Source organism: Hippocampus zosterae, chromosome 9, assembly GCF_025434085.1.
Source record: "Hippocampus zosterae strain Florida chromosome 9, ASM2543408v3, whole genome shotgun sequence".
NCBI classification, from domain to species: domain Eukaryota; kingdom Metazoa; phylum Chordata; class Actinopteri; order Syngnathiformes; family Syngnathidae; genus Hippocampus; species Hippocampus zosterae.
Genome location: NC_067459.1, coordinates 14,259,209 through 14,280,471, shown reverse-complemented (window position 1 = coordinate 14,280,471; position 21,263 = coordinate 14,259,209). Strand labels below are relative to the sequence as shown.

Below are 21,263 nucleotides of genomic sequence, written 5' to 3'. Positions count from 1 at the left end.
TCATACTATCATCTTTGCTGGTAGCTCATCCAAAGTAGGTTAAGCATCATCAAAGGCATTCGAAAAGAGGTTATGGAAATGTCTCACAGCGCAACATCAAATTAATGAAGCCCACTGAGGAACAGAGCCCCGTATTGATCTCATCCAAACGAGACGTTAGGACAATCGTGAGCGATTTGTTTGATTTCTACAGGAACGGCAACGCTCAAAGAAGGACATTCGGATTGATTTATTAACTTTTAAGCCTCATTGACCTGCCTGCGTTATCAAGCGGTAGGTTTTGATGCGTTAAATAAACATGTGCACGAGCGCCAGAGGTTTCTTCTAAATACAGCCGTGATAAGACTTTTAATTGCGCTGCTGAAGAAGGAATGCATTAGTGCTGCTTTTAACATTCCCACAGAGAGCCGTAAAGCAGAAACGACAGCAGGATAAAAGAGTTATATGTGACATAAGTCCCCAGTCTGTAATCTCAACATATCTACCCCCCACCCCCCACCCACCCACCCCCAAGTGAAGAATTGGACATTACCAGATACAGATAGTTGACAAATTAAAGCAACAGTAAGGGATTTGTTATTATTATAATTTGCTTTAGGGCTCCCTCAAAAGTGATTTGCAGTCTACTTTGAATGCACCCAGGCAAACACAAATCACAAGTCGTAAACGAGCGTGGGTGTGCTACAAAGACATGACCAGAAGCTAAGGAGGCCAAGCTAATAAATGTCGGTGCTAAATGCAAAGAGGGCCCTTTGTGTTGTAACATCATGTCTTGAAATAAACAATGCCATGCTTTTTCATGTGGGGCAAAGTTTGTACAAACATTGCGTAAGCTAGCACTTAAGCTAACACATTGTGGGAGCGTTCATGGTTCACGGTACCAATTTTATAGCACACCAAAGTGGTTAGTAGTACTTTAGTGTCGTGAGTAAAAGTTGCGATGGCAATGAGAGATGCTATTCTAATAATTAAACAAGTTAAAACGGTTTTGAAGTTGTGATGGGGCAATTTCAGGGATGCATTACTATGCATTAGTGGACAAACGAGATTTTTATGACATTTCTCAAGCAGTTTGTGTTCAAGAGAATTATCAAATTTCCATGCAGCCATCCATTTTCGAATCCGCTTATCCTCACGAGGGTCGCGGTCGTGCCGTAGCGGATCCCAGCTGTGTGCGGGCAGTAGGAGGGGTTCACCCTGAACTGGTTGCCAGCCAGTCGCAGGTTATTAAATTTGTTCTCAAGATATTTTCAACACCTTAAATTGATTAGTCGCACATAAATATAACATAGCACGCGGGGACACACCAATACGTTGTGAGAAGATTTGTGAAATAACATTCAATTGACTGTATTTGGAGATTTCCACAAAGACGATCGATTTCAGGGTCCCCAAAACGTCTCATGAAAGCAATTCAATTAAAAGCCATTATTCATGTTTTAATCCAAATTCATGCGCTTAAATACATGTTAAAGTGCTAATCTGCCATGATTTTAATTCAATGATACTCCTTCCTTTTTCATACAGTGAACTACTCCATCTTACTGCACATCTTTTTGACTTGTGGAGCAGAAGAGATGATAAAGTCAAAGGAAATCCAACCCCCCCCCCCCCGCCCCCAATTAAAACTGCAAAAGGGTTTCAACCTTTTTCACTCTCAAAAAGGTGCATAACCGTCAACACCAACAGCAAAAGCTAGACACTTTTATGTATTAAGTACTGCTGTCAATGTCAGCCAAGGACAATACAGTGAAGAGCAAGTGGAGAGTGATGGTTTTCATCACGTAGACTGCTCAAAATGTATCATATATACAGTACATCTTCAATAATATGTACTGTATATATTAAATGTTTATTAATTTTCTTATCAGTCACAATAAAAAGCATCAATATGGTTCACCTGTTGATAATAGGTCTTTCTAAGAATTGTAAGGACTTAACTCATTCACTCCCAAAGACGTCTTTTCAGACTTGGCCTATAATTGGCTGGTACTGTTAATCTAGCACAGGAAAGAGAGGAGAATCTTCTCAAATTCACACTTTTTAGTTGCTGATGGACAATATTCTAAATATTTGGTGATAAATATTCACTGGACAGGAGAAAGGGAACTTATAAAAATAGTTATTTAACTAGAGTGACTTAAACTGTCAGATCACAGTCAAAGATTTGAAAAGATGTGGAGGACCCCATGACTGGGTTTGCCTCGGGGGACCGAATGATGAGCTACGGTCTTTCCAGTTAAGCAACTGTGAGGTCACCATTTTGTTTTGATACACGTACAGTATAAAAACTTTATGGATGTGGAATATAAAATGGAACAAAACAAGAATTTGCCCCCCACCACCACCACCACTCCTTGCAACAATGGTACAACAGTCTCCACTCTTCTTAACAGACTATTGGAGTGTGCCAGCGCAAGGTTCCTTGAGTAGACATCGCTGATGTTGAACTTGAGATAAGGCCTAATACATCACCATCACTGTTACAGAACAAACATGTGCGATGGGGTTGCAGATAAGGTTCTCAAGGTATTCCACGCCAGACAGCATTCATGTGTTTATGAATGTGGTGGAAATTAAATTCTTGTATAATTGGAGCATAAACATACCTGGCAGGCTTGGTAAAGAAGTTGGTGCTCAAATTTTTTGATGCCCAGGATATTCTGGAACATCTCGTACAGCTGGTCCTTGCTCAGGATGAGCTCGGAGGCGGCGCTGGCCGTCATACGCTGTTGAGCCTTGCGCGGATCCTCGTCGCCGCGGTAGATGGTGTCAAACTTTGCCATCCAGGAGCTGAGCACCGTCTCCTTGCTCAGGCCGTCGATCTCCGGGAGGCTGCGCACCCGCTTCTCGATGTGCCTCTTGAACACATCCCTGAAGTCGCTCGCCGAGAAGCCGCCGCTCTGGACCATTTTAGCCACGCGGTCGCTCTTTAAGAACACCTTTGTTGTACGAGACAGCAGATAAGTATGTAGGATTAATGGTTACTGCAGTGAGTTGAATAGCGGAGTGTACAGTCATTACATTGCTCCTCCGTTGGAATATGACCACCCCCCCCCCCCCCCCCCGTGTATCATTTTGTCCCTAAGGATAGGGCTTTTTCATCAAACTTAATTTCATGCAACAATTGGCAAAGTGTAAATTGCAATTTACCAGCTTGGTTATTTTCGGCACACGATACTTTCAATTGTGCTTTCACCCACTTGCACATGTTAATACAGAAGAGATGCTGAAGGATGACGAGGAGGACACACTTTGATTGTCTGGAACAGATATCACATTCTGGGCCCCCCCGGGCCAAATCAAAGTCACGTCATCATAAAATGTTGCCCACTAAAGCACATAAAGTGTCGGCTTCATCTTTCTCCCTTGGTTTCTTCCTTTTGGCTGAAACTCTGGAACGAAATTGCTTCTTTCTTTTTTTTTTTTTTTTTTTGCTTGTAACAGATACTACAAGCATGTTTTTTCTTCTTCCAACATAAACCTAACAATAGTTACTACACCTAAATATTTGCATGGCAAAATTTTCCATTGCTTCTGATTTAAAATTCAGTCGTTAACATTTTTGGAATTTGAATATTTATCGTCAGTCCAGTGTCCTGTAGAACAATCAATTGAAAGGGCTTTTTACACTAATCTAATAACATACACTCACCCTCTGAGAGAAATCAGATCTACGAGATGGCTCACGTCAATAATGAGATTGACATCCCAGGACTCGACATTGTACATTTACCGGTAGTCGTTCTAGCTGTTAACAAGTAACCCAATTTTATCGACGACACGCAGGGACGTTCAGCAACATGGCCGCCGACTAATGACAGCCGGACAGTGACAGAACAAGATGACAGCACCAACGAAACAACGAAGCCCACCGCTTTGTCATTAGACTGACAAGTAACCGTGCGGGCCATTTGGTACACGATGGTCATAGACAAACAACAAAGCTTTGGTACCATTGATTCGTGCCGAGAGAGGCTTTTAAAGGCACACAAGTCTGTAGTAAAATCAATGATTTAATTAATTTTTGTGTCTCCCACTCATTCGTGCAGTAAAATAGAACACCTATACCCATTGAAAGAATTTTGTCAATCACCAGGAGCAATTCAATTTGCGATGGGGAAAAAAAACGCTCTTGAGCAACGTAACATATGATGATTGTTCTTCATATCCTTTTTTTGGGGGGGACGCGGTCGCAGCCCGTGAGTGAGTGCACCCGCACAGTGCATTACGCTCCAATGCAAAAAAAAACGTCATGAAAAATTCAGTCTTTTTACGGCGGTCATATTTTGTAATGGTGCTGAATCATGATGACAGCATGTTGGTAATCTTTATGCCTCTCTCGCGCGGCAGAATAAGGTTAGCACCATTTTAAAAGACCTCACAACTGCAGCACATCTTGACACCAAAGCAAATTGATGGGCATCTCTTTATTTTTTGGTGTTTTTTTTTTTTTAAACCGAGTGGGACTAATCATGGCACAGGTGAGTGGCGCAGGAATGAGGAAGAGAAAGTCAACCAAAAATTTAAATGGTTTAAATCACAATATGAATATAATTATTATTATTTTATTTAGGTAATTATTTCCTCCCACAATTGAGTTGTGCAGATTATAAGTAAGCATTAACTCTATCATTCCACCAGACGTACTTGTACGTCTTTTTAAAATTAGGCCCCGCCTACAGAGGTCGTACTTGTACATCTAAGTCTATTATTTGCATCATAGAGAGGAGGAGGGTCTGATACACTCTGTGAATGAGAATAAGCCGTTTGCCTTGCAAATCGTGTAAAAAAGCGACCAGTAGGTGGCAGTGGTGTCTCGCGTGATTGAAATGCATGCTTTTTTGCCCAGGAACCGCCATTTTCATGAAACTTTGCCATTTTGTCATGCCGATTGCTGAAGAATGGAAAAAGGAAGACATTTGTTTCTGCTGAAAGAAGAGAGTCCAAACTTTACTTTGGTAGGCTCCATGTTTATATAACATTAGAACCAAATATTCTATGGGCCCCGCAAGATCAGTCAAAAGGATGACTCTTGGTATATATATTTTTCTCAATATGACAAAAAAGCAGGCATTCGAATGGCGGGGAGGTCTTTCATGCAACAGCAAACTGTCGTAAAATCTAATCACAAACTCAATGCACAGTGTAAACGGCACAACCTTTTCTCTCTCCTCTTCATCAAAAGTTGTCATGTCTTTGTTTTGGCGCAACATTTTCATTTGATTTGATTGGGAACGTGTATCTTGCGCTGGGATCGCCTTGTGTAAATTGTCGACTTAACCCACGGCAACAATTTTCCCTCTTTGTGTTCATATCGGTCCCATGATTGGCTGGATGACACTTAAGGAAGACACTGATTTGCCAGCTTGCTTTTTTGACCTGTTCATGTATGTACTGTATATATGCACGTACAGTATGTAAGCTATCTTATCTATCCCTCACCCTCATTTACATGAACATACAGTGTAGCACATTATGTCCGTCCTTCACATGGAGGTGAAGCTATAATTAACCTCTTTGGCTATCTACAGACTGTCAAAAGAGTTATCAGCAGTTTTTGTATTATGCCTTTGCTTGTTTTTTTTTTGTTTTTTTGGGGGGAAGGGGTTCCATTAAAGAATTGACCTTTAATATCCGCAATCTGTCATGTCTCCAGTATGCACGGTAAATATAATGACTTGCTTCATTATGTGGATTGAAGAGGGTCAGGCTTGGAAAGACGGCTGTGTCAGCCACATGGTCTGACTCATAATCTGCACAGTGAGAAACCTCAGCCACCATTTTGTCACTCAGCCGCGTAGATTTCAGCATTTTGACATGGAAACGGGAGCAGTTTTGCGTGAGGTGGGGGTGCTTGGATTTATCGCCCAAAAACCACGCGGCTCGACTCATTGACAGGCGAAATTGCTGAAGCCAGCCACATTTTATTTTGCACTTCCAGATTCAGTAGAAATATCCAGTATGTGAACATGCATTGAATCAGTGATGAATTCAGAAAGTCACCCAGTCTCTGCTAAGCGGGGGGGGGGGGGGGGGGGGGGGATAGCTATGATTGAGCGTGCGCTACTGTGATGATGGTGTGCTGGTACCTCATAGTAGCTCTGCACGGCATTGATGAAGGCTTCATCGGCCACAATTTGCGTGTCGCCGTTCAGGAAGGCCTGGAAGCGATCCTTGGTCTGCTGAAGCTGCTGCTTCATTATCTGTCGGGGCAAGCATACACAAAGGACAAGGCGACTTTAAGGCGAGATTAAACAACACTATCCAAATGGGTGCACATTAGCTGAAACAATGCTATCCGGCAACTTTTTACATGTTCTTGTCAGACCAGAGCTTGGCTCGGCACTCCCAGGCCAGCTGGGAGATGGAATCCACCAAACATCATCCACATTTGGCTTGACAAGCTCTGCCAGTCTGCAGCTTTCAAGACAGGAGCTATTGTGTGCCCACAAAATACACCAAGAGGCAGCTCCCGGCAGAAAGTAGAAAAAGCTCAATGACACGCTACCAAATCTCTCTGCATCCAAAAGACATCACCAGGACAGATATCAAAACAGCCCGTCTTGGTTGATTGGATTCGCAATCTCCTTCTTTCAGGCACCATGCGGAGGTCATGACCTCAGGTGCAAGCAGGAGGAAAGATTGAGTGTTATATCGAGAGCTTTGGTTTACGGCTGTGCTTCGCCTTTGCCGCCACTGCTGTGATGTAAAGCCTGCAGCAGCGCAGCCACACTCACTAGCAGTCAATCTTAAAACATTTTTTTTTCCTTTTGTTTTCCGCATTCCTCATGAATAAAACTCTAAATGTTGCACACTTCTTCCACTCTGATCCCACCCATGCCGAACACCTTAACACCTCCTTGAGCTGAGAGTTGCTTCAATGGATATCATAGGTCACCGTCTGGAAACAAGAATGCGGTACACTGATAACACTGAAATAGAACCTTAGTGGTATCTATTCATCTTTACTAAACTCTGTTACACAAACAAGTCGTCTCTGTAGGGTCTGGAAATGATATTCTTTATTAAAGTTTGACCAAACTTCACAAGAGCCCTGTGAGATTTTTTTTTTAACTTGTAGCAGCAAACAAATTCATGTCATGAAGTTATGTCGGACAGTTTTGGATGACAGATCATCAGAATTGCCATAGAAAACACCTCGGGATAATTTGAGTGTTCCGGGAACCTGCCATGCATTGTTTTTGGAACATGGGAGGAAACGCGCTAGCCCGTCGACCACCGGGCCGCCGACTACATAATTCACTTGCTTAAGTAATATTATTTAAAGAGTGCTCAAATGAATGCCGGCACTTCACTTTAGCTTCAATGTTGAGATATTTTATAGGCGCATAAAGAACCTAATTAAAATAATATGCGCCTCTGATCTCTTCTCCCCTTTGTTTGACCTCATTCAAGTCGAAATGTCCTTCAATTGATTTCACACGTGCTAATAGAGTCAGTGACCTAAAAGTCAATCGAGCGACCATCTCCCTATGACAAAAGTCGTCTACATTTCAAGCTGTTGTGTATACCATACAAGCACAATAACCAGCCGGTACTATATGTGTGTGTGCGTGTGTATGTGTTTATATATATGCGCATGTGTTAGCAAGTGACAGTCTTTGGTGTGGGAGGAATATGCAAACGCATTCCATATCATGTGCCTGTGAGGCAATCTCGATAACATCTGCGTGCCTGTCACCACCCACCAACCGGTCTGGTTTAAAAAAACAAAACATTTTAAATTAAAAAAATGAGAATAACCCATAATCTGTCAGCAGCAAAGCTAATCATAGGATGGATTTTTTGAGACACTGCCATAATACTAACAACTCCATCCATTCATTTTCTGGATCATTCTCATTATTGTCACGAGTGAGCTGAAGCCTGTCGCCCAGCTAACGAGAGGAACACCCGCCAGTCAATCACAGGTAAGTGTTTCATCAAAAAGCAAGATGGTCCCTCACGACTGGTGAGTTACACTAAGAAGGCTAGTTATGGTTTCATTTGGAGGTAAATAAAATATACCTTATTTTTCCCCACTAAAAGGTACGCTGGATTATGAGGCGCAGCTTCAATGAATGGCCTATTTTGTAATTTTTTTCATACATTGGGCGCACCACATTATAAGACGCAATATACAATGCATCCACTAGATGGAGCTGCACTCAAGAAAACTCCCACAGAATGATCAGATGTCATTAAAATTTAGGAGTAAGGAGCCATTTTGGGGTCAAAATATTACCGTTATGACCATAGACAAAGCGCATCGGATTTTAAGGCGCGCTGTGAGCTTGTAAGAAAATGGAAGGCTTTTAGGTGCACCTTTTAGTGCGGAAAATACGGTATTCAAATAAATAAAACAATTTAAAAGGCTGAAATTGGGAGAAAATTACGTTTTTTGCCCATTTTAAAAAGAGCCAAAATCGATTGATTAATCGATCGGACCCCAATTAATATTCACTGTAAATTCACGCAGTGTGCCGCAACTACACTATTAAAGTATGATGACGGTAATGTTATGCCAACAACACACACTGCGGTGCAATCACTAACCAGATTAGATTACAGTTAGGGTTCCAAAACGTTATTTGGCTGGGTTGAACCGTAAATACGGCAACTGGCGGAATAACTGCCATTCTCCACCGTTTTAAAGGCCTCAATGTGTGAGAAATGTTGCTCTTAGCTGGGTGAGGCAGCAGATTGCTGGTTAATGATTGTTGGCTTCCAAAATAAGGTAAACATATTTGTGCAAAACAATTCCCAAAGCGAACTAATATGAGTCAAAAGAGTCGTCAGCCAAAGTGGTTAGTTGCTTTGACTTTCTCCGCGGGCGGTGTAAATGACAATAAAATAAATCCTTAAAATATGGAAGTTTTTTTTAATGCAATCATTAGATTTGGCCCTTTTGTGATTTGCCCGTTGACAGACTATTAATCTCTGTAGCAACATGATCAAATATCGCCTGTACAAAAGCGAGAGACTGTTGATTGGGGAGCTGCACTGATTAGTGACCATATTGATGAGCGAGGGAAAGCGCCTACGTTTTCATCTGATTCCACATTCCCAAGACATATTTTTCCCGACTTGGCGCATATTGATTCTCTCTCTATGGCTGTTATCAAGATTGCAGCAGGCAGGGTGCAATGATTCATTTGCAGCAGTGAAGTAAACATTAATCACCCCCCGAGTATCAATAGAGAAGCCAGGCAAGGGCATTATGCATGGAAACTTTATTACTCGACTGGATGTCTTCGCCCAGATGCTGTTTGTGACTGCGTGAGTCACTATGACCTATTTTGAACATTTAGTCACATTTGAATTAATTTATCCTCAGGTACAGTGGATAGTGTACGTCCGTGTAATTTCACGCCATCCCTTAAGCGGAAGGGTAAGCAGCCGAAGGTGGTGCTTATTCTATGTGACATCTGCATCTGATTTGTATTTTTTTTTATTTTTAAATTGGATGCAAAAGCAAATTAAATTGAACGGTGCACCGTCCCGTGCGCCCTAATCCAACCCTAGGTGCTTATCAATTTATTTATTATATTGTGCATGACATAGTTGTCCTTGCAGCGCTTTGAACGGGTAGATAAATTATCTAAATGACTAAAGCGTATAACCCAGCCCGGGTGTTGTCATGTGTTGAATTATACTTGTAAAAAGCTTCCACTTGAAATTACTGTACATCGCATTGAAAGTTGACGGTGTTTTCCTGAATTAAGAGGCTGCATAGTCTGTCCATCAAGTTTCACATTTATTTCACAGAAGTAGGTGCAAATTTAATTCGACAATAAAATAAACTAAGATAGCTGGGCGGGAAATACAACCACAAAGCTTTCTAGAAAACTCGATAAATGATACACAACCAACTTCATCTCAAACTATTGCCTCATAATATACCCTGGAGATAAAAGTCAATATCCACAGCGAGATTAATTATTCACCACAACGTTCGATATGGCTGAATGAGATTGAAAACAAGAGTTGTATTGAAAAGTTTGCCCTCACAAAGGTAAATCAAAAGAAGAGTTTTCTGTGTTGTGTTGAAAAAGAAAAGACATTTTGAAGGTGACTGCAAACACCTCCGTGACCATTCTCATCTGGTCATCAGGTAAATTGATCAATTTGCTCATGTTTTGAGTGTTGACCCCAAAAACATCAAACGGGAAGCATTTCGTGTTCGGCGGTACTCCATCGTGAAAGTCATGTTTGCAATGTCGCGTGCCGGGGGGGTTCTTTGGGCAAAGACGCGAGGGAAGTGTGGCTAGGTGGGCGTTTGTGAGGGTGAAGCGAAGCTACGTCCAGATCTTGCTAGCAGCTTTGAGACTACATACTGCAGTCCAACTTGAGTGAAGCTTTGTTCGGACTGAATCAGAATCAGAATCATCTTTATTGGCCAAATATGTAGAACACACAAGGAATTTGTCTCCGGTATAACACGCTGCATTATTATCATCGTAAACAAGGACATGACAAATAGGTATGAAAAGTATAACATTTCAAAAGAACTCTAAAAGAGAAGAGAGTTTGGACAACATTTCTGAATCCACATTATTGCTCACATTCCAGCTGCCTTTGATTCCTTTCTGGGTTTTCAATCAGTCACGATCCACGCGAGAGCAAAGTAGTGAGTACATGACAGCTGCACAAAGTCAAATACAGCAAACCCACTTCCATGAAGCCATTATGGTCACAACACTACAGAGACGCAAAGACAGGTGCTCAGGCTATTCTTCCCCCCTGGGCAGACATGTTCACGTTCATTTGCAGCAAAAGACAAACAAATGCAGCATTGTGTGAGTAAACGGCACTCGTCGGGGGGTCAGCAAACAGACAGGTGTGTGCTCTGCAGACACAAAGCAAGCAGGTCGCATCCTCCACTGCGCTGTCATACTACAAGTTGTGGCGACGCCGAAGCTCACAAGAGAACACCATGTTCACCACCAGCTAAGCCGTTTCTCGTCACAGACATCCATTATCACACCACCCACTCCCTCACAGCACCAATCCTGCTCGGCCCCGGTCTTCAGTCATGCAGTTAGCGAGCAGAAAACGAGCCCTTACACAACTATGACATAAATGACATGGACATATGAACTTCCCATGGTTTCCAGACTGAGATCAGCAGGGCACTTTGAAAAGGTCGTGGCAAAATGGAACTATCAAAACTGTCTGGGGGAAGAACATCAAGAGGTTGCAGATGAATTTATGATTTAAAATATCTACGGTATATTTACAACCCCGCATTGGGTGTTTGTTAACGTCTGACATCCCCTAGCTATGTTACCTAATGAAGTCTTATAAACGCATCAGTAAAAAAAAAATAAAACTGGGTTGGACAATTTGAAGATTTATTCAATTGCCAGGCTTGTGAAAAAAAATGAGATGGACTGAGACGGACACATCATTTTTTTCAACCTGTAAAGTGACCAATAAATTCAGATAATGGGATTGCAAAAATATGCACACCCCCTTATAAACCCGGATGGGGCTATGTTCAGAATTAACCAATCACATTCCAACTCATGTTTTTTTTTTTTTTTGTCAGAAGCCTGGCAGTTAGGTGTGAACACAGACTGCAGTCATGATTCTCTGCCTTAAAAAAAAAACGTTTCACGTCACATAACTCGGGTAAATATCTCGCCGCTCAGAATAGTGGCCATTAGCGTCATCGCGAAGTACAAAAAAGATCTTATTCTGACATGACATTTATGACGAGGAAAGGGAAGGCAGCAGTTGCAAAGATGATTCCAGTTTGAGACAAAATCCACCAAAGACTGACGCGCGTTCTCACACATTCATCAGAAGACTTAATTTTATCAAAGCAATTACTGCTGTAAGACTAAAGATCATTTCACGCGGGAAGGAAGGCCATTTCTCTGGCGCCCTTCATAAACACACCTTGATTTTGCACATTTATGTCATGGATAAATTATCAGTACAAACATCTTGTTTACGCACTCAGTTTCTTTTATTGCCGTGTGCCAATTGCAGCCGTGCCGCTTTTTAACAGTTTGACTGAGAATCAGAAGTGAATAAATGGAATTCATAAAGAATTCAGGTTGCAGATGAATGACGACTTTCATATCTTATAATTTGCATGCCACATAGTTGCTCGAATGCCTTCGAATCAAGAGCAGACTTCAACCAAGAGCGATCCTTATTAGGATCAGCACTCAATTACTTTGCAGACACCCACTTCTGTATCTGACTGGAAGATGCATGCGCATTTGAGAAAAACTTTCCATAAAAGTTCATAGAAACGAGTGGGAAATCCAGAAAAAAAATGGCTATATGCAGATTCTGAACTATACGCACTTCCCAAACATTTCATGCATCCATCCATTTTCCGATCCGCTTTATCCTCACAAGGGTCGCGGGGGCTACTGGAGCCGATCCCAGCTATTTTCGGCCAGTAGGCGAGGGACACCCTGAACCGGTTGCCAGCCAATCGCAGGGCACACGGACACCAACAACAATTTGTATCCGTGTCATACATATGGAAATCCGAAGCCGCAAACCCTTCTTATGAACCCGTCTGCCTTTCAATACACAAGACAATGTGGCTACTGTATCTGTCCTAAGTGAGTATGTGAAATACTTGTGGTGGTCTTGGACAACACACGCAACACATTGTACATTTCAAGCGGCATGTTGCCAAAGCATCATCCATTCATCACAGTGCAGTAAAAAGCATGGTGTCCCTTTCTTTGTTTATGTTACATACTAAGAACACGGGATTAGGTTTTGGATACAGTCACATTTATAGATAGGAGAGAGCGGATTAATCGGTCAGGACGTACTGTACATACTAAGTAACCTGAAGGTCCTTTTAAGCTTTGTGGATTCGCTCAATCATGAAACTGTTTTATTCTCGTCAGCGAGGTTGGGCAGGGAGGGGGGATATGGGGGGGGGACCATTGCAGTCGACGTCTAACATTCAGGAACACGTGGGCTCTGCTGGGACATAAAGGTTTAATTAACACGTGCGCAACGGAAATAGAAATCAACCAGTGCAGAGCGAACGTCAGAATGTGAGATGCTGCATTGGAGCCGGCGCCCAGATGCACTTGCAGGTTGTGTGAGGGATGAAAAGAGAAACTCCAAATCCTAAATTGTCCTGCAAAAGCTCCCCGGGGCAACATTTTCATTTCGATTGCTTTTTTTCGACTAACAACAGTGTCCTGGTGTGTTCAATTCATCAGCGACTGCTGTTTTATCACCTGAATCATGGAGGCAAAAGTTCATCTACCGCTGGCAGAGTTGGAAGCAAAATATTTGTAAAGTATGATGATGAGCCATGCCTGCACAAACTGGAGGTCAGGGATTAATTTTTGCTGCTTTTAGGCGTACACTCTTCCTAAAACACATCCTCGCGCAGATGAACAATCCGTCACTATTCACTAATGATGCTAAATCATTCCAAACCCACTTTTGACCTTGACTGCAAAGCCTCTTTTATTGTCAAAGGATGCCCTTTTGCAGACAGAACTCAATTTAAAGCTCTTACCTAATCATGCAAATGATTCCACATGAGCTCCCTTTTACTGACTCGCTCTCTCATGTGACTCTTTAGGAGCCCCATCCATCCTTCCATCCATCCATTTTCTAATCCGCTTTATCCTCACAAGGGTCGCGGGCAAGCTGGAGCCTATCCCAGCGTTCTTCAGGCAGTAGGTGGGGACACCCTGAACCAGTTGCCAGCCAATCGCAGGGCTCACGTCGACAAACTACCATCCGCGCTCACACTCTCATCCACAGACAATTTAGAGTGTTGTATCAACCTGCCATGCATGTTTTCGGAATGTGGGAGGAAACAGGAGGACCCGGAGAAAACCCTCGCGGGCATGGGGAAACACGTAACCTCCAAACACGAAGGCTGGAGCCAGAATCGAACCCTGCACTTGTGCACTGTGAAGCCGATGTGCTAACCAGTCAACCACCATGACGCCCCAGGAGGCCCATCTACATGTTCAAATGTAATCTTGCTAACTTTTTTTCTCTGAAGAGTAATAAAAGTGCCTGGATGAGAAAATGTGTTTTTTTTTCAAACAACTAGTGAGAATGTTCTTATGCAAGAAACAATACAATGCAATTGCAGTTGAATTATATTGTTACAGAGACAAATTGTCAGCATAATGAACTCCCCACCATTTTTTTAAATATAACATTCTTATTGTAGTCATACAATCGCTTATCATAAACGCTGTATGAGGAGTGCGGGTGTGTGAGTGTGGGGGGGTGACATTTAAAAAACAAAATAGAACATTTTTGTGGTCGGGTGTTGCATTGGAACTGACATTTATTTTCCAGGAGTATATCAAAATGGAGTGTTGTGCATTGTGCTCACTCCATGGCCCTTACATCGTTTGACAAATATTCTAGTTCTGAATATAAAGTGCTTAGCCGTCCCGATATAATTTATACTTCTAAAAAGAAAATAAATATTGCATTTGTAGGAGCCTTACATTCATTGATTTTTTTTCTGCTCATCTCCCGTAGGGCCACACGTAGACTTGTCACAATAACACTTTTTTTTAAGATGATGTATTTTACAGATGGTGTTTTTTTATTCCACTGATGTCATGATATTAGAGCATGATACTTCAAATACAGCGTTTTTGAGAGCAATTAACCTTTGATTGTCAAGAGTTTTGAACATTAGCACTGTCGTGTAGAGTCATAAAATATATTTAGGTCTACAAAAAATATGAATGAAACCGACTTTGGCTCTTTAAAAAAAACTGCACTTTAACAAATCTTAGCATAACACATACAACGCACATCTGTCGTGGCAGAACAAAATGAGATGTCTTATTGCCTTCTGAATGTCCTCTTTTACTTGGTTGTACAAGGCTGCAATGGCTGTTTGGGAAATGTAACTTTTTTGAGACAATTTGAACTGCATGTCAAAAGTATGCGGCATTTTGGACCTCTCTCTTTTGCTTAAAAAATAAAAAATAAAAATAAAAGTAGTGCTATCTGTGAATCAAGGGCAGTTCCAGGATTCTCTCCCAGGGCTAAAGGGCGGCTTGACCAATAAATAGGGGATGAGAAAATAAGTCCTAAATATATTTTAGAACATCAAATAAAATGCTAGGGGGCTAAAGTGGGGCTATGAAAATTTTTGACGTGGCTCCAGCCCCCTCGAGCCCGGGTGCATCGCCATTCCTGCCGTGGGGCTTTCTAAATGTTGCTGGCAAATTGACGGCCCTCCATGCCCTGCCGTGTTTTTTTTTTTTGTTCCCATCTTAAGAAATCGGTTTGCATGATTGTTTTCAAGGAACTTTGAGGTGTGTCGCGTTGCGACTTTCATCATACAAACGCGACATAGCGGTTCATTGATGTCGGCAGGCACTCTGCGTTCATCCGTCTTGAATGCAAAATGTTCCCACGCTGCCGTGGCATTTGGCTCGGGAACTAACTTCCATTTATGCCTTTCAACTTTCTGTGATTGTACAACTACAGCTGTCGGAAAACGAAGCCTCGGGTCAGCTAAAACTCACCGCTTCAACCCTGTTAGCGTAGCGTGTCTCTGGGTTTGTGTGTGTGAGTCTCACCTCACACAGTAAGCGATCAAGTTGGCGGCGAACAAGTTGCTTGACAGGAGACGGAAAGAAGCACCGCGACTGAATGTTGATGAAGTATCTCAACTTGGGGTGTCCACTTTGTAGTTAGTGATCCCTAGCTATTTCACGGTTTGTTTATCGCGGCTTCAGTGCATTACGGATTTTTTTTCAAACATATTCATAAAAAATATTTTAAAAATTAAAATAAAAAATGTCCATATATATGGAGTACAGTACTGTATATGTTGCTCTATGTGACTCGCTGTTGTTTTGCAGCTTCTCGCAGACTTTAAAAAGATATCTCATTTATTTATTTATTGATTGATTGATTGATTGATTGATTGATTGATTGATTGATTGATTGATTGATTGATTGATTGATTGATTGATTGATTGTACCTGTATGTGTTTATTGGTCGCTGTTTCGCAGGTTTTCGTTTATCGCAGGTGGTTTTGGTCCCCATTAACCGTGATAAATGAGGGATTACTGTATGGGTTACCTAAGAAGGCTATTTTGACAAGGTTAATGACTTGTAGAAGTTACTGTCAAAAAAAGGGACCAAAAAGTTCTTGCAAAATATCAATTATTTATTAGCCATGACAATTTCAAATTTTGGTACAGATTTTTGCAAGGATTACGGAAGTTGACACATATGTTTTACGTTTGCTTTGAGTTTGTAAAATAGCATCGCATTCATTTTATATTTGGTTTATACCCTAACCTGAACGCTCGAATGATAAGTCAATTATCGTGACAGGCCTAGCCATTTGTAAGCTTAGCCCAGTTGACTTGTGGATGAGAGGCCAAATACTCACAACTAAAGTATGGACAACTTTGATTCTTTTGTTAGCCTACAATGCGTGTTTTTGGAATGGGGGAGAAAGGTGACCTGAGTCAAGATTCAAAGCCAGAAAGTCTCAACTGTCAGGCTGAAATGAACATTATTACACCTTCATGCAATTCTCTTTGTTTCAGCAGCAGTTTCACTCACACGATCAGTGGGAATCTGCGTTGCCTCTTTCTGTTTTGTCATTTTATCCTCCGTCTCACTTATTTCCACTCTTTTACTATATTAGCTGTCGTTCATCCATTCGCCGAAATGCCACGCTTAACTTTATTCATATATCACATCACTTCAACGGGATGAATGAATCAGCAAAGACGATTGGTGAATTTTCCCTTTGACGCGTTCATTCAAAGGAAACACTTCTGCACGAAAATCAATCAAAATCTCAATTTTTGATTGCCACTGTCAGAAGACGGTGGTTGGCATTATGTCGATTTAGCTAATGGTCAATGTGTGCCCACTGTTGTGGCTGCTGATGAGAGTGGACTTCTTCCATATTCTTTCCGAAAGAATATGTTTGAATTCACAAAGACAAGCGACGGGTTCACTCTTTTTTTTTTTATTAATGAGAACTGACTACTCATACTATGCCTTAATGACAGCAAGCTAATGACAAATGTTGCCATGAAAGCAGTTCTAAAGTCCTTTTCTTCCACGCTCCGCAGCGCAGAGGCAACCATCATCCAACTCGCACTGATTTGAATTCACTCTACTTCACATTCACATCAGAGAGGCTCCCTTGCTCAGAGAGGCTGCATGCTCTTAGAAAGTGCTGAGCCAAGAGGCGCTCTATTAGGAGATGATTGGGTCAGTCCAACTTTCGAGAATAACAAATCATACTAGGGAGAGGAAAGCAAATCCGAAAATTATTTGTGATGTATTCATTCATACAGTGCACGATAATCTATGACTCATAAGCATATGAGTCTGAGAGTCTGTATTTCAAACCACCACACAACTTTGTCTTCCAGTGGCTTAATGCTAACACACAAAAAGGAATGGTATCGTTGGTGTTGTTAGAACACTTTAAGCAAAAGCTGTTTGAACATATTCATCACACATGCAGACAGACAGACATAATCGTACACGCAGGTAGGTTTGGGCGATTATATGACGGTGATTATGATTGGGATGAATTTCTGATCGATCGCGGAGATGTCAACCCTTTTCTGCTCCACTTTGGTTTGTGTCGCATGTGGCAGAAAGCACTTATTTGCAATACTTCATACATTTGTACATTTTTGAAGCACGTCATCGTTTCGTTAATTTTAATTACAGATGCAGTTCAAAAACAATGTTTGGAAAAAAATTGAGAATTGACACTGGACAATAAGATTTGTGTGTGTGTGTGCGTGTGCACGTGAAGAATTCTATTTTCCTATTAAAAATAACCATTACAAAAACTGTATATGTATTTTTTGAGAGGCTGGAACAGATTAATGGCATTTACATTCATATCAATGGGGAAAGATGATTTGGGATACATGTGTGAGGAACCACTGTACGTTTGAATGCTACAAATATGGTGGAAGGCAGTCGTTGGAGAAGTTTGGTGATGTGAGAGTAATTGACCTTCACGGTGGTCTCTGACACCTCCTATAAGCCTGTCATCTCCTGTCAGATGCTGTACTATAACATCCATTCATACGTGCACATGCACATACGTCACATCAAAAGCCCCTATTAAACATCTGACCTCTAATCTGGCTTATAACGTGTTACAGAAGAAAACTCATGCCTCCAACAAAATTCAATAATACTGCAGCAATCAGTAGACACAATATTGAGATAGTTGCGATCGAGATTGAAACAGAAGCCTGACTCATCACTTGACCTTCACTGTCATCCATCACCTACAACACTCATAAATACAGTTACATTGTAAACTGTGTTTTACGCACTGCTCAGCAGTCCCGCGCAAAACATGATTTCTTCTCTTGTTCTCGATCGATTTGAATCTCACGGCAGCAACCTGCTCGTTCAGTGAAACATTTACGAGTTACATTTCTAGCGACATCACAACAGTGTCCTATAGGACCAAAACTCGTTCCGCACTCATCATCGTGCTTGCAAACAACACGCTTTGCAAAGCACATTCATGTAATGATTTAGTCATTACGATGCTTCATGTGACCAGTAATGAACGATATATTTTTTTTTATTATTAGACATTGTCCAATTCCACTGAGCTTCCTAATGTTAATGAAAAACGGAGCACTCTAACCCGCAGGAGTAAAATAATGGGCACGCAATCACATTAATCACCAACCTAATCCATGTCCATCAATAACCTCAATCATTTACTCCCAGCATCCTTTCGTGTAGATTGTGCAATTAGTTTAAGCGTGTCCCGAGACAATTAGGCTTGAACGTAAGCATGCGTTACCAGATAAAATAGGGACATTTGAACAGCAGCAGTGCCACGCTGCAGCTTACAGGAAGGCGCCACTCGGTTACCAGGAGGAAACGTATTTTCCGCTGCCCGTCGAAAGCCCATTTCGCCGCTTTTGTGCACGTCGCCCTTTCACAAGGTTACGGCGGCATGTTGAAGACGCAGCAGTGGGGCTGACGTCCTTTGAAGCCCGGTCTGTTTCTCTGTGATAGTCCATCACTGACTGCTGCCTGCGTGCCAGACCCTCTAATAACAGATTACCATGGAGCCGCTCCATATGTTTTGTTTTGGCTTTGAGTCGTTTCATTACAAATGAATTGCTTCATCATATTTCTGTGACTAATCCATAATAGCCTTAATGTAATAGGCTGCATGGACGACACCGCGAGGAATGTGCTTTTGAGAACATGCGAGGCAAGACGGCTACTTTTGGACAAATACCGAATTGCATTGAAAAGACTGCTTAACAATGGCATGCCACGTAATTGACTTACATTTTGATGCCGAGATTGTTGCAGGGCTCCGTGCAATTATTCTCCTTTCATATATTTGACATTTTCAGAAACTTCGCAAGCCTTATCCCCCATTCATTCTCGCAAAAGGACTATTATTCCTCATGAATAATACATTCACTGAAATGTGGATCAAACGAAATTGTGCAGCCTGACTGTCGACAGACTTTCTGGTCTGGATGATTTGCACATTGGATTGTTTGTTCAGGTATTTGCTCAACCACAGCCCAAAGGATTGCGGCTGCCGGAGCTGCTAGATATAAAAGTGCATTACTAAGCATGCATTAGCCTGTTGGTAACCTCTGTCAAATGGGACTACAAAAAAATAATAAATGGAAACACTGTGGTTGAGCTTCCCACATACACTTGTACATGAGTCAGCGTAAAATGTTGAACATAAAGTTTCTAAAAGAAGACATCAGGATAAATATAAACAAAGAGCCACAATTGCAATTTCTGTGATGTTGTTTACAGGGTGGAAAAGACCTGAGGAGAGGTGAATGCTTTTCCTGCAGATTGATACATTTTCACTCTGGATGTTGGATTTTACATTCAGCATATTTAGTGTGAATGTCAGCGTAAAAAAAAAAAGTATACACAAGGTTCATCTGTAGTGACTTTTAACAGAATGGAGTCCGGCACAGCAGCAACCTGGAACCACACGAATGATCGGTCCAAATGTATGGATTTTTAAAAGACATTTAGAAATTGAAATGCATGTAGGATAACTCGCCATCTGAGGGTGGTGAAGCTTAACAAGACAAAAGCTCAAAAAGGTCTGAGTCTAAAAGTCACCTTGGGAGGCCAAACTGATGAAGAGGGATTTATTCATTGCTATTTTTCACGATACGTTTGCTCAAGGCAACAAGTATCAATTCCAAATGCTTTCTTCTGGTTCTGGCGCTCCCTTGCACACTGAATGTGCTTTCTGGGCTGCACAAGTGACCTCACGGTGGAGCTTTGTGCATGTGCAACACTCTTGTCTGTATGGCTCTGCAGCATGTGTCCTCCCTTTCCACTATACCTGGAGTGCTACATCATCATGCTCCCACACTCTGGGGATTTTTTTTTTCTTGCACCAAAAACAAACCGGAGGTGTGCTGTATTCCCTGCTGCTACCCAATAGCCCTTCGCCCCCCCCCCCGCCCCCCACCCCCCGACACATATCCGTACTGTATCTTATGTAGGTCATCAATGACAACATCTGCGATGTGAAAGAGGAGGCGTATCAGCAGCATGTGCTTTGTAACGATGCCCTTGCACGGCGGAGGAAAAGGAAGAAGAGGAAGAAGAGGAGAGTGAGAAGTGGGGGCGGGGTGGGGGGGGGGGTTACCTTCTGTTGTCGCCTCGCCATGTCTGTGGGCTGCTTGGCGTTGAACGGATAGGCGATGCATCGCATGACAAACACGTAAAGCTGCAGCTTCTTCTTGCGCTCCTCTTCCTCGCGCTGCAGCTTCTCCAGGTCGTCTTTCTCTTCGCTGGCGGCCGACGGGCTCGGGCTGGTCGGTCGGGCGCTGCTGCGGCCGCTGCTGGGCGCAAGTCCTCCGGAGCTTTCGCTGGTCCTGCTCGGGGAGATGCGGGATCCGGCCTGAGGGGCCATCACTTCTTTGCTCTCCTCCTCCACTATCCCGTCAGACTCCTCCTCGCTGGATGACGGATCCAACATTTTCCTCTTGAGGCGATGACCTTGCTACTAAAAGGAGCCTGACCTTCCTAATTAGGTCTTCCCCCCCACCGCCCTCCTCACCTCGAGTGCGGCCGCAGTATGAATGAGAGTCGGGGTCGGGTCGGTGGAGAGGCCCAGGTTGCACTCGGTGGCTTGCGAGGAAGTGAACAGTGCGAGCGGTGCTGAGAGTTGATTGCCGCTTCCCACTGAGCATCCTCCGCTTGCGCCGAGCCCGCGTCGATGCTTACGTGTTTTTTCGCTTTTATTGGA

The 21,263-nt window shown here is 42.4% G+C and overlaps 1 protein-coding gene across 21 annotated transcripts in view; it reads right to left on the bottom strand.

Annotated features, from left to right (window-relative positions):
* cadpsb (Ca2+-dependent activator protein for secretion b) overlaps positions 1–21,263 on the bottom strand; it is a 78,810-nt gene extending 57,547 nt beyond the window's left edge. For 9 of the 21 annotated variants that reach the window (XM_052075429.1, XM_052075434.1, XM_052075415.1 and 6 more), the window contains exons 1-3: positions 20,661–21,261; positions 6,093–6,206; positions 2,610–2,942 (exon numbers count right to left, since the gene is read on the bottom strand). In XM_052075429.1, the coding sequence (XP_051931389.1) occupies positions 2,610–2,942; positions 6,093–6,206; positions 20,661–20,993 (780 nt within the window). In that variant the 5' untranslated portion in view covers positions 20,994–21,261. Of the gene's footprint in view, positions 1–2,609; positions 2,943–6,092; positions 6,207–20,660 lie in introns of all 21 variants that reach the window. The other 12 variants (XM_052075423.1, XM_052075424.1, XM_052075426.1 and 9 more) reach the window with 4 other exon arrangements.